General features: G+C 36.2%; 1 protein-coding gene across 1 annotated transcript in view; it reads right to left on the bottom strand.

Moving 5' to 3' along the window:
• The window catches only part of LOC144716599 (FG-GAP repeat-containing protein), a 33551-nt gene extending 25064 nt beyond the window's left edge, over positions 1–8487 (bottom strand). The window contains exons 1-7 of the mRNA XM_078591780.1: positions 8244–8487; positions 7610–7768; positions 6114–6365; positions 5842–5961; positions 4905–4991; positions 1632–1724; positions 916–1011 (exon numbers count right to left, since the gene is read on the bottom strand). Of these exons, the coding sequence (XP_078447906.1) occupies positions 916–1011; positions 1632–1724; positions 4905–4991; positions 5842–5961; positions 6114–6365; positions 7610–7768; positions 8244–8306 (870 nt within the window). The 5' untranslated portion in view covers positions 8307–8487. The remainder of the gene's footprint in view (positions 1–915; positions 1012–1631; positions 1725–4904; positions 4992–5841; positions 5962–6113; positions 6366–7609; positions 7769–8243) is intronic.
• Positions 8488–18196: the final 9709 nt, after the last annotated feature.

The following is an 18196-nucleotide window of genomic DNA, read 5'->3' as shown; positions in this document are numbered from 1 at the left end:
GTTCCCTTCTACGTTGGACATTTGCTGGGCCGTATATAGAGGCTACGATCATTTTGAAGTTGTCGCTCATGCATTTCAATTTGACTGCTGCGGCAAAGTGCCCTGTCCACATAGTCACTTTGGAGAACATGGCCTCCTTCCTTGCAACCACCACTCCATCGGACCGTCTAACCGCAATTAAGAGCATCTTCTTCGATGTCCTTTCGACGTTTGTCGGCCTCTGTGATCCTCCTACTGTACAGCCCATGGTCTCCTTTTCTTTCCCCTAAAACTCGGCTTCCCCCTTTACCCCACGCTCTGTCTTGGTGTTGTTTCTCGTCAGACTCTCCGCCGCTATTACCAATCGCCTGCTATTACTGGCCCACGCGCACACAGCGATTCTTCTCTCGTGATGGATGCCTAGTTTTTTGCCCTTGTATACAAGGCCTTGTGGACCTTGCTCTCCCTTTTTGCTTTGCCGTGAGCACCTGCCCGATGCTTTGCTGCTTTCTCCGGTTTCTGTTACCCTTCCTGACACTCCGAGTTCTCAAGACCTTCTTCCCTTCCTGCCAACCCATCTCCCGTTTGCGGCCGTGCGTTCGGGCTCTTGTCGCTTCCTTTCTCCCTTTGTTCATGGAGTTTTTGACTCCTCTACACCTTGTGACTCTGGCCTTCAGTACTCTAAGTTGGTGGAGTATGTATGATTTATGTCTCCGCCGACTTGTAGGCCCCCTCCCGTTCTATTGTTCTTCGTCTCCGTGGACCAAGTTAACTTTGGTGAGGTAGTCTACAGCTTCGTGATAGAAAACTAATACCAATTAAAAATAGAGTCATCTGCTGAAGTGTTTCAAACTTAATGCCTGTCTTCACTCATGCAAGAAAGGATAAACAAACCAGAATTGGTGAAGCACAGTATTGACAAAATGGGAGGTGTACCTCTCCGGGATGACGAGCATTCAGGGCCTGAGCATCAAGTTTGTAGTTATGTTGAGGAATCAGCATAGAGGGATCAGATTGTTGCATTTGAATATCCTGTGATACCAAAAGAGAAAGATAAATTGAAAGATTATTCATCCACGAGTTTAAATCTAATTTCAGTCAGTACGGATATCTTCAGGACAACTCTTTCTCTGTTGAATCCCAATTAAAAAATCTTAGCTTCTCACAACATATTCTTCTATCTATTGCTTCTCAGATGAATCACATGGAAAATCTCACATTTCAGAATCAACTATGTACATCATTATCGTGTAAGACCAAAGACTTAAGTGCCAATAAAAATGCAGAATAGTAATGCGGAAGGTAATTCTGCATCCTGGCACACATTACTCTGAAAACCTAATCCAGATCCTTGCCTAGAACAGGTTAAATTAAACCAGAAAATGGGTATCTTCTTCTCCATGGGTTTCAAAAGAAATCACAGAAGCACATATGTTGGATATTTTTACTCGACTAGAGAAACATAAATCCAGTATGTTTCAGATCTCGTTGAAAAAGAGAAGATAATCTTGCGATCAAGAAGTCCCAAAACATGTTCATACTTTGGAAATTTAAGAGAAGAATTTTCCTCAAACATAAAAACTTCGGCCACCACCTTACAGTAAGATACTTAAGAGATCCATCTGTTGCTGGTCACGTTAAACATAAGTTACCTCATTTTTTCTTTTCAATCGCAGTGCACCACTTCCACCAGCAAATGCGTATAATGCAAAATGGCGATGATCAAGAGCATCAGAACCTTTATTCTGAATCAATAGAGTTAAAAGAAAGAATTCAGAGAAAATATAAAAACGACCAATTCTGAGATCGTTCCAATTTGGAAACTATATCTTTGAATTGGAAATCAATTTGGAAACAAGGGGCTCTAATAGAAACTGACAGCTACCACAGATCATTCTTTGCTCACTCAAATGAGTCAATTTGAAGAACAAATCCTTCATGTTTTGTAAAACAACAGACGCATAATGGAGGTTCAAAGCACAAAGGACACTGATTAGTAAAAGACACATACATAGTAAAAACATATCCAAATGCCCAATCACAAAGGACAATCAAGTTTGATAAGGCAAGCATAGGCCTCCTGAATAGTAAACAGAGACCATAGCTTAAGTAGAGAGTCCACCAGACATCAGACAATAAAATATTTGGATAAATTAGTTTCATATCCTTGAGAACAGAAAAGGTAATCCAAATCGGAGTGACTGACTTGAGAAAAGAAAACTTGGCAAATTTTTCTAGCGAGTGTACACAGAATCAAGTAAGAAAGAAATAGCATTTTGAATAGGGAATCTCAAAGAGGAATTGGAACAAGAAATAAAGAAATCCATCTTCCACTCAACATAAAATTCCCTTTCATAGGCAGGCAAATTTCTAATGCATTTGTCGCAACAGTGCCGCACATTTGATTTGGCATGACCCCTAGAAGCTGATATTTATATTCTAAAAAATTTTCCATTCCCATCTTCATGACCAACGAAGCTACCTTGCAGTCAAAAACCAGCTCATTGCCCACCTTAATACATGAGAACAATGTGCTGTCATTTTTATGGCAAGAGGATGCGACAGTCATATCCCGTAGGTACAAATTGCTATCGTACCTTTCGTGCCCTTTTGGCTCAGATCAAGTGTAGTATCTGTTTTAGTAAGTTTTTATATCCAACATGTGTATCACCGACCTCATAAGTTATGTAGCCGTAGCACAGGAACAGTATAGAAATACAACGTGAGTCCACAAGCCTTGTTGTACTAAAAATTGCTGAGTTTTGAATCAATAGAGCTAGCCTCTTCAAACCTTGAGTCCACAAGGGGGCTGTGTTTGTGTCCACAAGCACTAGTCTCCGTAAAAAGGGAGAAACAAGTTTTTCAGAAGAAAGGAATACTTCATATTGTGTCCTCCAAGGTTTCAATGGGGCCTCAAATAGCCCAGCAAAGAGGGTCCCTTGAAAAGACAACTTAAAACACTAGAAAAACAACACTGGCCAGGTAAAACAAACAGCCAGAAACCTGACAGGCCTGATCAGAGATGTTCTGCATGTTCTGGGACCTCTCAAATCTGCAAGAAGATATCGTGTGGGTCAAGAAGATTTTGACAAGACAAAACAGAAAATTTCCAACTCTGAAATGGTATAGCAAAGATATTCAGCAGATTCCAGCTGAGGCAGATTTGTCGAAGGATTTCATGCATCTCTAGGTGACTTTCTGCAGATCTTGTCAGTTTCTAGAAGATTCTCTACCCTGGCCCACCACCTGTTCATGCGTTTGTGCGCTATATCAAAAAGTCACTTTATGTAGGCCCACCTAACTTAAGTTACATATTCCCATGTGGGAAGAAGTAACATTAGAGACTCCCAATGAGCCGCGTGTAACTTATGGACAACTCACAACATAAGAAAGAATGTTACTAGAGTCCGACAACTAATTATAAGTCATTGCCCACATTTACAATAACAAACATAAGAATAAAAAAAAGTCCAGCACGATAATAGTGAGGGCGCCAGCAGTGCAGGTCCATTTTCCCTTGGTTCTTGACACAATAAACCCATTGCACATCTTTACGCCGGGCGTTGTACCATGATAAACCACAGGGGCCTGCCACGGGGCACAAAAGTAGCAACCATAAGGATGGCTCCCATCACATTAACACAGGACACACACGTGCGAGTGAGTATCAAGCATGAGGCCCTGTGATATGAACCATGATGAAGGCTTGTAGGGGGAAAGAAGAATAGAGGAGAAGAGTAGATGTTAGCAGGGTCAGAGAGTAAAACAGGAATGATTGGAGGGGTCGAATGGAGGAGGAAAGGATTGACCACAGACGAGGTGCCTGAAGTTGCAATGAAGGGTTGACGATTGCAGGGAGGGAATCGTCGAAGACCAGAACAGGACCGATCAACAAGGCTCAGGATCGGATTGGAGGGGAGCCAGCTGAAGATCTGGTGAGACAATCAAAGGAGTAGGAAAGTGTTGGACAGTCAGGGGGGGAGTGGATGAGGACAGAGAGAGAAAGGACTGAGACAGTGAGCCAAGAGGCAGATCTAATCTTAATTATTGACATCCCCCTAAAGGGAGGACTATGCATTTTTATAGAGAAAGGAAGCAATCTATTCTAGTGGGCCTATGGGCCAAAATGCTGAACTTTTTTTTTTGTAATATAAAAAAGGGGTGAACACCCGATGAATCCGTGAACCCCCCCAACCAAAATGCTGCATATACCCTTGGGGTATATTGCATCTCTCTACCTGCCCAATATTGGCCCAGCCCAACTAGCTTTCCTAAAAGAAACACACATCCAGGATTGCTCAAATTAATTCAATTTACCTCTGAAGCTGGTAACATTTGTGCTCTACTTAATTCAACTGTAGGAGAAACATTTCTATGAACTACTTCTAGAAATCATATCAGAAGTCTGGCCCTACGTGAGCATAACATATTAGGATAATCATCTAAAATCAATAAATTTCGAAAAAGGTCCCATAGAGGCTCGGCAGATTTCAGAGTTCTCCACACTCTCCAAGTTTCTCCAGGTCAAAAATTTGGTCTTTGTATCTTTTTATCCATCCTATTTGATTCTATCATGACATATTTTCATGAGCAGACCAAGTTTCTACTGGAAAAATGGGTCATAAAATAAGATACTGCACCACATATGTTCCTGGAACACTTAAACATGGACACAAAGAGAGGAATTTTTCCATGTTGAAGCTATAGGTCTGAACGCTTGCAAATCCAAAAGTTCAAAGCGTAAAACTAGCGATAATTCCAAGAATCTTTTCAAGCGCCGCATGGCATACGACTGGTTCCACAGAAATGGCATTTAAAAATTAATTTGAAGTTATTTAAATATTCATGCATTGTGGAGTACTCAACACAACTAGACAACAACTTACAGTGGAAGAAATGGAAAAAAGTAATCATGAAGGATTCACCTCTTTTTCACTTGTACTTCGACGATGATGCTCAGTATCTTTTTCACTTGTTCCCATGAGTGTTTCTTCAAATAAGTCAGCGGACATCTAAGACAAACATACGATATAAATAAGCCATATATAAACTTTCAAGCAGTAAGAGATTCTACACCGAACAAACAGTAAGTTGTTTGGTTTAAATGAATTTTCAAACACTTCTTAACAACTTTATAAAAATTTCAGTGTGACGCAATAGGAAACCAGAGAAACAAAAACAGAAGGAAACAAACATCAGGGTTCTTCTACTCCCAAAAGTTAATAGTCATTATAAAATATGATTCCAATACGATTTTAGTTTGGTGAAGACAACCAAACTAAACACACGAAATTGAAATGGACTAAGAAACACACAAGATTCTCATTGAAAAAAATAAACCATAATTGCTTTGAGAAGATTTACGATAGATTCAACGATTCCCTGAATTCCATCTTGCATTTAAACCGAACAACTTGACCAATACAGGGGTGTGATTTATGATTTTCTTTTAAGGGTTCTTCTACTCCCATAAGTTAATATTGATTATAAAATACGATTCCAATACGATTTTAGTTTGGTGAAGACAATCAAAATAAACACACGAAATTGAAAAGGACTAAGAACACACAAGATTCTCATTGAAAGAGATAAACCATAATTGCTTTGAGAAGATTTTTATGATTTTATTTAAGGAAAGAGATGTGATTTATGATGTTCAGTGTGATATTGATACGAATGAGTTTCTTATGAATAAAAAAGTCTTATCAGCACGAAGTTAATCAAAATTTCTTCAAATATACACACACATCGCCAAGGGAAATTATCTCCATATATATTGCCATCTTCTATGAGTCAATGGAGCTAATCACGGCAAAGGGCCAGCCCAAAAAGATAAAACATTTTTGGAGATAAGAAACGTACATAATGCTGGATATCCATCCTTCCACCCACAATAACCAAACCTGCATCTCCATGCTTTAATGTGTAGTTGGTAATCAAAATTGCAACCTCTCTATGGTGAGTTCCATGAGGGAAATCTTCCTACAATTGATAAAGATAAGCAACTGTAAGGCAATTTTCCATAGCAAAGCTCATTGAAAATCATAGTACGAACAATCTTTTAGCCTTTTCTAGAAAAAAGAACCAGATATAGATGATCGAGACATTATTTCTAATCATTGCGAAAGAAATACCTGTAAGTCATGTTCCCATAGCTTTTTCAGATTATGATCGAAACACATTACGGACCAGCCTGAGGTAACAACAACCAACACTTGTTTTTTTCTTTCACTATCTTTGTAAGTTCGACCTATCATCCCCACAGCCATGGCAACAGCACGCCTCCCAAATGAAATGCGAACTTTGTCAGGCAATAAAGACACCTCTCCTAGAACACGTGCTTCACTGTATCCTTCATCCACACGTCTTGTGTGAGGCTCCAAAACCTAGAAAAGCCAGAAATTAACTCAATTTCATCAAGTATTTGATATAAATTAACATTTATAATTAGAGAGATTCAAGAAGTTGACTGTTGAACGGTCACTTTTCAAATTGTATGCTTCTCTTTATTCAAAAGAATTCACATTTTTCTCGTATACTCATTTCTGGCATTCTCTGCTGACAAGAATGAAAGGATGATGATTCAGACTTCTTAAAACGAGCTTTCAAAAGACATTCACGCCACTTAAATGGTACAGACCATCGTTCTATCGTAAATAGGAAAATACCAGAGTAAAGTAAGTAAGTCCAAAGACGGATTAAAAAATGCACGAAGGTTTTGGACAAGTTAAAAACGAATCGTCCTTAAATTATATCTTTCTCTTAGACAAGTCAAACCATATTTTATCCATGTAATCATTTCTAGCATTCTAAAGTAAATGGAAGAAAAAAAGGATGTGTTAGGTTCCAGAAGCGAACTTTGGAAAACTTTTCTGTCAAATAAATCTTAATATATTTGTGAAAAAAGACCATCATATTATAAACTAAGGATAAAGACAGATTAAAAAATACAGTAGGGTTTTGATGTATTTCAATCATGAATTCAAGAAGTTGACAGTTGAACTTAATCATCGCTTCTCAAATTATATGCTTCTCCTTCCTCAAGTAGTCATATTTTACTTGGATGCTCGTATATAGCATTATAGACTAAGAAGAAAGAGAGTGGTGATGATTTTAAAACGAAGTTTAAAAAATACAGTCAAACCATTTAAACGGGGATACACCAGTGATCGACTATTAAAACAAAACCACCATCTTAAAATAAAATAAGGCTAAAGACAGGTACACAATGCACTAGAGTTTTGATGTATTTCAATTATGACTTCAAGAAGTTAACCATTATTTTTTTGCCTTTTTTGAACGAAAAATGGAAGATCACCTGGAATCGGTGATCAAACCAAAGTTAACAGTTAAATATGAATCATCTCCTCTCAAACTATAGGCCTATTTCTCACATATGTCATTCTTAGCATCCTACATTATTTTTTTTTTTGAAAAAGAACATTCCACGTTAAATGGAAGGAAAGGGATAGGGGTAAGGCTTTAAAAAAGACCTCTAAAATATTTTCAATCCACTACAAGGACAACAAATCACCGATATATTGTTAAAATGAGACCACAGGTAAATAATTCAGGAGGATTTAAATCCATAAGTTTATTCTGAGAAATCATCTTTAGCCAAAGATAATACCTGAATCTTAGCATCATGCGTAGCAACCAGAACTTCACTTTTACCATCGCCATTTAAATCTGCTATGATAGGTGGAGGAAGACGATCCGCTTCGTACTTCACTGGGTACTCTTCGGAGAGGTGGAACCAGGCCTCTCTAAATGAAAAATCCCCTTCTTGCTGTTTGGAAACAAAAACTTAAAGAAAGTCGGCGTGCACAGGAAAAATTTTAAATGTTACGACACAGGAATCAGAACCGTAGACAATGCAAAGTTCATCACCGTAGCCCAGAACATACTAGTTTTTAAATAGGAAATTAGCCCGACTGCTGTACGAATTAGAACAAGAAAACGTCATGCTAAAAGAAAGAATTTCGGTACAAACACAATCAACGGAAAACGTATGCAATGGAAAAAACTACAAAACATAGCGCGTCCTTCGCCAGAAGAGCTCCTAGTGGAAAGCGTAACATGCTGTTAAAGACTATTCACTCAAACCGAGTATTGAACGAAACATGGTATTACGACAAGAACTCAGAAGAAGACACCGATTCTAGAAACAAATTTAGAAAATAGTCCTTCAAACAGCAAAATCAACAAGGATAAATCCTACTCTCTCAGCCAAGCAAAGAAGAAACACGCATAAACTAGCAAACCTGAAGAGAAAAAAAGACAGCGACAGCGCACAAGAAGAGAATCCCCAAGTCTCGCTTTCTCATCCCGTCCTCTGCTCTTTCTATCAGCTGAGAGAGCCGGTAGAGGAATCAAACCGATCGAATTCCTGCAAATCTTCCCACCAATTGAGCAATTTCAGCCCCAAACGAATCAATTTCGAAGTAATCACCGCGAAAACGAAACAATTCTCTCCGCGATTGCTCACATCTAGGTCAAAAAGAGTGAAAAAAGAACAGAAGCGACAACGAAGCTGATGAAAGTAATTGAAATAGACGTAGATCTCGCGATCGAATCGGATCGGATCGATCGACGTCTGATCGTGAGACTCGATCCATCGCTCGATCAAAATAGTCTCTCAGATCGGACTATCGATCGGACCGTTAAACTAGATCGATGCCAAATCGATCGGATCGATCGAATGATCGATCGGGTCGAGGCTTTCCAAATAGTCGATCAGATCGAACTATCGATCGGACACTTAAATTAGATCGATGCGAAATCGATGGGGTCGACTGAATGATCGATCGGGTCGAGGCTTTCCAAATAGTCGATCAGGTGGAACTATCGATCGGACCCTTAAATTAGATCTATGCCAAATCGATCGGATCGATTGAATGATCATGATCGATCGGATCGAACCGTTAAGTTTATCTACTAAGGTTTGGGCAATAATGATAGTAAAGTCTTGGATACTGTCCGTGGAGGAAGCCTCATGTTAAAGAATGATGTTAAAGCACTTCAACTTATCAGATGAATTATCTCTGCATCGTTACTAGTTTGGACAAGTGAATTATGATGGGATCATAACACAATGATCAATAATCTTTAAACATGTGATCCAAACATTATTATTTGTAGGATACTCAAGAAGGACATCTAAATATCCAACAGGAATAGTACTATTTAGTCTTGCTAATATGATGATTATGATTAATCTGCAACCATTAGTCTGAGTGCCAAAGGGAAGATATTTGATGCTCTTTGGACCAATAATTCAGTAAATCGTTCTGCAAGTGGTCCTTTGAATTGAGAAACCAAAGACCTATTCTGGATGGATGGTTATTTTTTCACTATGATTATAGGTCTAAAAATATCAAAGGAGATCGGGAGGTCAGAATGGGATCATCCTCCCATGTCATAAGAGATGATTAACTTGATGAAGAAGATACAATAAATCCTTAAGAATAGTAGTAAAAATACCATAGAAATTGTTTGATGATGATTTTACCATACATTAGTATTAATGTTGTGTGATTCTATTCTTTGATTGACTATCTGATGTCATATTTGATGATATTATCACCTTGTGTGGTAGTTTTAGTCTGACTTTGTTCCATATAAGAGTTTTTTCATATTTTTTACATAGCCAGCCTCTAGATGTATCCATACTATTGATGTGATGTTGGATATACTCTTCAAATTATTTAATCTTTCTTGAAGACTTGATTGATCTTCGAATCATCCAATCACACTTCAGGGACTGGAAATATAGGTCACGTGCAAGACAATCACACATATAGTGTCTCGTTCAAAATTTTTAGTAATATGATATACATGTTATAATGCATGGGGTATGCTTATAAAGAAGTCCATCAATAATGACTAAGTGTATTATGGTGAGATCATAATATAGTGCTCACTATTATTTTAACATGTTTCTAAACATTCATGTTTGAAGGAAAGTCAAGGACTTTTATATTTAACATCTAGATAGAATAATAATATTTACTATCACTCGTATGATGTGTATGGGAGATCCCATAGGCATCAGTGTGGAGGTATCAAGGGAAAATAATGGGTGCTCTATGAGAAAAGAGTTCATTAATTTGATCAGTACAAATCCCTGAATGGTGTTATACCTAGAGTTAAATTAGTGTGATTCATGTCATGGTTGTGTAAGTTAACTGAGACTCCAAAGATGTCTTATGGATGGATGTTTGTGTTTTGACTCTGACGTAAAAGTCTCCTATTTTAGAATCGCGAGATTCTAAACTATACTATTTTAGAGGAGAAACAAGGCTATGAAGGTGATTGTGAGATCAAGATAGGATCATTTGTCTGTAATATTAGAGGATATTGACTTGAAGAAGGTGATGTAGTTAAACCCCTTGCAATGTTAACGGAAATATCGGAGATGGTGTTCCTTGATGATTTGGTTAAGTATCAGTACTGACCATGTCATAAGTAATTTGAGAGTCTCACATGGATGAATGATTGTAAATGCACAATAACTGATGATGGTAAGAGTTCCATAAATAGTTGACATACTGTTTTGTATCTTTTAAGGAAAGAATGTGCAGCTTTGCAAGCCACGGGCTAACGACTAAGCCAATTGATTAGGTTAAATTATTCTTAATTAATTAAACTAGATGTGTTATAGTTAATTAATATGGTCAGACTAGTAAAGGTTATTAGGTATCGAAGTAATTAGTCTAAATGATGCATGGGCCTAGAGGGTCAAATGCAAAATGTTCTTTTTTGACATAGTGGATATACTCTAATTTCAAGAACGTTTATTATATGTTATTAGAGACTTGGAATTTTGTGAAATTTCCTCAATGACTTTTATAAAAATTTCTTATATAGTATCAATATAAGGTAGCTGCCTCATTTGATACTCATTTGAGTCAATTTGGGTGCCTCCTTTCTTCTCTTCATCTTCCTAGGTGTTGATTCTGCTAAAACTAGATGGAGAGGGATTCAGATTTCCAATATTAGATTTTGAGGGAAAGAAGAGCAGAAGTCAAGTTCTTTAAATATTGTGTGATATGTTTAGAAGCCATACATTTAATAGCTTGAAGATGATAACTCAATAAACCATAAACCACATAGAATATCCATGAAAAGGTGATGCTTTTAGTATTTATATAATTTTGGTTTTTAGATCCATCTTTGATTTGATATCTCTGTAGTGCAATTTTTAGTGCCATAATGACATCATTTTTGTGCATATCATTGGTTGTAGCTGCCATTGGCTGCAACCAGTGATTAGCCAAAATCTAAAGGCATGGATTATAACGTGTTAATTCGAGAATAAATTTGGAAAATATATTAACATAAATATACATAGGGTTTGACGGTCCTAGCCTAGTCTTGGTTTTTGGCAAGGACCTAATCTTTATCTAAAGGTTGGTCCAGTTATGGACCAGTCTTGTGCAATACTTTGTTGGTCTCGATCCGATCCTGGTCCTATCATGATGACTAATTGAAGTCAAAATAAAAGAAGAGAAATTTAAAAATGGCCTTGATAAGCCTAAAAATAGTGCTTGAGCGCAGGTTGTTGTGCTTGAGCGCCTTGTCCTTGATTTACCTTTCATTCTAAGGGCAGGTTGTTGTGCTTGAACGCCTCGTCCTCGCTTGAGCATTTCAATCTCTCTCTTGTGCTCTTCTAAGGTCTGCATCAACATCTTCCTTTCTTCATGCATGCTCTTTCTCTCTTCCTGCATTTCCCTGATAAAAATCCATTAAAGTTGAGTGAGTGTTTTCACTTTTGTTGTTAGGATGAGAGTAAAAAGGCTTAGAGAAATTTTGAAAATTTTGCGGATATTGCTGCGGAGCAAATTGCTTTGATGCGAAGTTGTTGTTTCCTCCTCTGCTCCAATTCTGATTAGCAAAATTAGGTCTTGCATTCCATTGACCATGTCTTGCATCTTGTCTCCCAAATGCGTTAACCTGTTCAACCATAGGACAAGATTCATCAAACTGTTCTTCACTAGAACAAAAACAACAAGGGGTGTTAGAGGATTTGTTGGCATCATATGTACTTGCCTTTCCCTTAGTTTCCTGCAAAAAAGATTTAAAATTATTATTCATATCTTCCATTGGTTTACCAATCTTGCTCCTGTCTCTTTCCAATTTATCCATTCTGATCTCTGGTTCAACTGCTTTGATATCAATGATTCCTCCACACTTTGGACTAGTATTTTGGTTAGTGTACGAAAAACTTTGTTGATATGATCAATCCACCATAAAAAACTTGAACTAATTCATGAGATGGAATTCCTTGATGTCGGCACTTCCTAGTAAGTGACATGAATCTTTCCCATGCTTCTCCAAGGGTGTCAGTTCCTTGATAGAAATCTATTATAGCCTTCCTAATTGAAGCGGTATTTCCACAAGAATAGAATTTCTTTAAAAAACTAGATTGCATCTCACTCCATGATTGAAATTCTTGACCTACTCCTTTGAACCACTTTTTGGCCCTATCTTTCAAAGCAAATTGAAATAGCCTGAGTTTGAGAATTTCCTGAGAAACACCTGCATAGCTAAAAGCAGAACATATCTGGTTATATTCTTCTAAAAACTCATAAGGCTCCTCATTGAATCGTCCATAAAATGTAGGTAGTTGATTGATCATATTTGGGTCAATTCTAAAGTTAACATTTTCAGGTAAAGGAGCAAAAATTTTAGTGTAAGTTTCACTCTCTGTAGGATTAGAATACTCTATCAATCTCATTCTTATCATTCCTTGTTCAGCTCTACAATTTTGGTTATCCTCCATTCTCTCACAAATTTGTTGATTTTCCCCTTTGGAGCTCTCAAAAATATTATCAAGGCTAGGACTTCTACTGATCGTCTCAAGGTTCACTAAATAGGGATTTAAGGATCTCCTACCATTCATGCAACGTCAATGACACAAATAGTAAGACAATCAGCTTAGATGAACAAGAAAAATCAAATATAAGATAGAGAGAAATGATAATTTTTGCAAATTTCCACTATGCGTATAAAATTCCTAAAGCAAATGCAAAATTAAATTCAATTCAAGAATGTATAAAAAAATGGTTTATCACTCTAGAAAGAATATTCCCGATGAATAATTTAAAATTCTAACCGTGCCTCCCCGGAAACGGCGCCAATTGATAAGCCTAAAAATAGTGTGTAGATACATCGTTGATTTTGCATTTAGACTTATACAATAAAATTTATAAATACCCTCAATCACTAAATATTGGGTATAGAACAAGCAAATGCTCAAACCATAGGGAGGCAGCAAGTAGAAATTTTTATCCAATTTTTAATGAATTAATTTAAGGATGAATTAATTTTTTAATAAATAAACCTTAATTATACTTAATAATATTTTTAATTAATCAAAAATGAATAAAAACTTAATTTTGATTTTAAATATTTCGGTCAAAAAGCTCAAGATAGGATAATTTTAATTATAAGATCAGATTAATTTGGATTATTAATTTTCCAGTTATTATAAAATTTTTTGACAATTTTTATGAATTAAAATTGGGAATTTAATAATCAAGAAAGGGATTTTGAAATTGAACTTCAAGAATGACGACTTTTTGGATGAAATTTTATATTTAGGGTTTTTATATATTGAATTAAATTTCCAAACAATCGATTTTTAAATCTCGAGAGAGAAACTAGATGAATTAACCTAGAGAGAGAAAGTGAAGAATTTGGGAAAAATGTGAAATCCAACCCTACATTTAAAATCTAAAAATGCAGAATTGTTCCAAATCTATTAAAAACTAAATATTAATTCAGATCTCGAATCAGACTTAATATGCAATGTTAATTTCATTCAAAACAACTTCTAGGGCATGTATATTTCGCCCATGCCAAGGCGTTTTAGAATCTCTCAAGAAGAAGTTCAAAATACAAATCAGAAACTTAAAACTTTGAATGCAGAACCAAGATCTGTCGACTTCCAAAGCAACTCTTGTGTCCTTCCTGGCCAAATCCTTGGGAGAGCTTCAAAAAGTGAGTTTCACATTTTTTCAGACCTCTATTTAAAAATCCAACCATACGAATTGTAGAGGGGAAAAGACAAACATGCCCTCAAAATTTCAGCCTAATCGGACGGCTAGATCTCAAGATATCGTTGTTTTACTAAGGATTAATGCTAGCCATTGGATTAATTTATCTCTCCTCCAATGAGCTAGGAAATGGCGCTTCCTGATTGGCTGCCGCATTTTTTTGTCATTTTCCGCCTTCTTGGATCGTGATCTGACACGTCGTTGTCCGCGTCCGCCGCACGCAATCATTGGAGAATGATGTTTGATATAAATGGCCTAGAAAATGCCGCGTCGCCCTTTCGTTTTATTTTTTATATAAAATAAGCAGAAAATGACAAAATAAGGTGAGCTTACCATACTTTTTAATAAACGCATCGTCGATTTCCGCATGCATTTAATGCATGCGGCAAATCGACGCCGCATGCACATTGAATCACGTGTGTTGATTTGCGCGTGTATTAAATGTATGTGTGATAACACCCTAATTTCTGTCTTTATTTCATGTTATTAGCACAATTTTATGCATTTAAAGAGCTTAAAATGGGGTTGTTATCACATATTTACATGAAAATAGTGTTTTCAAGTGATTTCTGATTTTTCCCTAATTTTCTGTTAATTCTATGAATTTTAAAGGATTTATGGAAGTTCGAAATAACTATTTATGTATGAAAATGGCAATTTTAATATTTTATTTTGACATTTATCAGCATGGGAATGAATCAGTGAATTTTCTAGAATTTTTTACAAATTTTAAGGATTTTTTTGGGATTTATTTGAAGAGGAAATGCATTTATTCTAAGAAAAAAGGTATATTTATAATAGAAAAAAAGTATTTTTATAATTTTTGAACATTGAAGGGGCGTTTTGCAAACTTTCGTTGCAAAAGACCCTGAAAACAGCTCTCGGTTGCCACGGCAGGCGTAAAGATCTAATATATAATTTTACAGGGTTTTATCGCAATTACCAGTTTTATTGTTTTAATGTTTTAGAAGAAAAGCGGAGGAGAGAGAATGCGGGGAGGACAGAGACACAAATACTTTAGGGCGGCGTTCACTTGCAGCTTTTAATTTTATAAAGGAGTCTCTTGTGTGTCGACGTGGCACTCTCTTGGCCGTCAGATGAGAATCGGATGGGGCGTGAAGAGAGAGAAGCTCCGGGAGGCAAGTTCACCGCCCGTGCGGCGCATGCGACGCGCACGCACGGGCGGTGACGTGGCGCATTTTCAATGGAAGTTTCCGCGTCCAGAGGCACGCAAAGGTGCGTAGCGAAATGTACGCAAATCCCGCTTTTTTGAATTTTTCTTTTGTTTTCTTATTTTCGCCAGGGGTTACGTGGCGCAAGGAGAGAGCACCTGCTGGAAGAATTTGGAAAGTCGCCACCAATAAAATGGCGACACGTCAGCCTCCAGTTAGGAGAAATAAAGAAATGAATAAATGAATTAATCCAATGGTTAACATTGGTCTAAATTCATTTATTCATAACTTTCGATCCAGAACTCCGATTGAGATGATTTTTTTATGGATTTGATCGTCTTGACACCCTCTTTCTATCTGTATGGGGTTTGATCATTGAGATCAGGCCTGCATTCATAGATAAAATTTAAATACTCATAAGGGGTAAAATGGTAATTTATTCCATTTTACTTAGGTATAAAAGCCCAATTTCGAGAGGGAGGGATCATTCTTGTTGGTTCTCTATCACAGCTACAAGACAGAGAGGAGCCCCAGCCTGGATCAATCTTTTTGGTACTTTTTCCCTTCATTGTATTTGAACTTTGATGCATTTTGAATGAAATTGGTTAAGTTGTTTGTTTCTTCTTCTCTGTTCTGATCTGAACTTCTAAATCGCTTGGCTTGAGCGGAATGTACAAGCCCTGATTAGGATTGAGAGGAGAAATTGAGGGATATACCCAGGCATTCAATTGCATTCCCAAAGAAAAACTCTAAAAAAATTAGTATTAATTCTTAGGAGATTGAATTACCCCATTTCAGTTCTGAATTACCAAAGTAAAAAAACAACCCAAATTCAAATTAAAAATTCCCTTTTAACCTCTCTAATTGACCTCTTGGATCCTTTCATTAGGATCAAAGAAGCCAATTTAGAGATCCATAATTCTTCTACTCATCTCACCTCTTCTACCCCCCTTTCTAAACTCCTCTTCTAATTAGGGTGAGTTGATCTTCATTGAAGATCAAACTCACTCCAATTAGGATTAAAACACCAAAAAGATCATCGAATTGAATTTCTTACTCGCTTCCCTTGGACGACACTCGTACTTATCACAATACGTCTTAAGTGGAGTTCTTATAAATTTTATTGCATAAGCCAAAATTCACAACGACAAGGGCTAAAAACTGTGTAATTTCTACCTCTATTTTTGGCTTATCAACGCGCTAACAAACTAAGAATAATTATACGTATAAATGCACGCGGAGAATTGATCTCCGCGTGCATTTATTGCACAAAAATTAAAAACATTCCTTTTCTTCTCGCCGACTGCGCCATTCACTTCATTCTAGTCAATGATTGGTCATTAAGGCATCGCAAATCGCGATTCCATAATGAGCCAATAATGTTCTTTTTCTCATTAATATATATATAAAAAAATGTGCATTCACTTATTCGCCCAAATTTCGGGTGAATGACGTGGATGCCACTTAATATATGTATATATATATATATATATTAAAAATGCTTTCTAAAATGCCATATAAATAGAATATGTATTATTTAAATAAGAAAAAATCATTTCTTGGCTAAATATTGGTCAAAACATTATCAAAAATATGGAAAATTCCAGAAAATTAGTAAAGCCTTTGACAACCTTTAGCCAAGTATTTAAGGCCGTGTAAAAAAATATTTCTTCAATGAAATGAGGTTAAATACTATGTAAAAATAATAAAAAATTAGAGACATCCAAAAAATCACAGTGTAACCTATTTATCTTCATTTTTATATGATAACATGCAAATATGGTCATTAAAACACATAAATATAATGTAAAATTCATTAATTAAACATGTCGATTTGCAAATTATCAGGCCTAAAAAAAGAAGAGAAAATAAGAAAAAATAAAGACCAAAAAAGGATGGAAAGAAGAAAAAGGATAAATACAAGAAAAAGAAGAAGAGACAAACAAGAAAACAAAAATAGAAGAATAAAGAAATTGAAAAAAGAAAACAAAAAAAGAAGAAAAAACAAAATGACAATGAATAAGGAAATAATACTAAAAGAATATGAAAATAAGAAGAAATTAAGATGAAAATGTCAATAAAATAATAAGAAGAAACAAAATAAAATAAAAAGATAATAAGAAGAAAGGAAGATGAAAAAACTTAATAAAAGCATGAGAAGGTACGAAGAAAGGAATATGAAAAGAAGAACAAGAGAAGAGTAAAGAACGACGGAAAGAAAAATAAGGGAAGAATAAAAAAAGAGAAGAATGGGAAGGGAAGATAAAAATATTAATAAAATAAGAGGAAGAGAAGAAGAAAGCAAAATGAAATGAAGAATAAATGAAGAATAGGATAAGAAGAAAGGAAGAAGAAAATAACAGTAAGGGAAGATGAGAATAACAGGAAGACAGGAATAATAAGAGAAAAAAATAGAAGAATAATAAAGGAAGATTATAGTAATAATAAAAGAAAAGAGGAGAAGACGAAAGAAACATGAAAATGAGAATAAACGAAAAACAACAAGAAGAAAAGAATAATAAAATAATAAGAAGAGAAAAAGAAAATGAAGGAAGAAAGGGGGGTTGTGAGAACAAATGAGGAAGGGGGGGAAGGGGGAGGAGGGGGAAAATGGGAGTGTGATAACAAATGGGGAAGGGGGGGGGGGGTTTGGGTACGCTCAAACAGGGAAGACGTGGGGGTTGATGAAACTCTGGTTCTGGTTCAGTTTCACTCTCAGTCCAGATCCAGACTGGCACCATGGTCCACCCTAAAATGGCAAATCCAAGGTCCTAGTCTGGTCAAATAAGACCAGCCCTGGTCAAAACTGGAAAACTGCAAATATAGAACATATTGTCACTTATAAAATTTATTAAAAAAAATATACTGACTTTAAACTTTATTTTCTACATGAGATTCACGTCACAATATCCTAATATATATGCACCAACTTAAAAATAATTTTCTTTGTGAATAGAATGTCAAAAAAGTATTAAAAATATCCAA

The sequence above is a fragment of the Wolffia australiana genome, chromosome 2, assembly GCF_029677425.1.
Source record: "Wolffia australiana isolate 7733 chromosome 2, ASM2967742v1".
NCBI classification, from domain to species: Eukaryota; Viridiplantae; Streptophyta; class Magnoliopsida; order Alismatales; family Araceae; genus Wolffia; species Wolffia australiana.
This window is presented reverse-complemented; position numbering and strand designations above follow the sequence as displayed.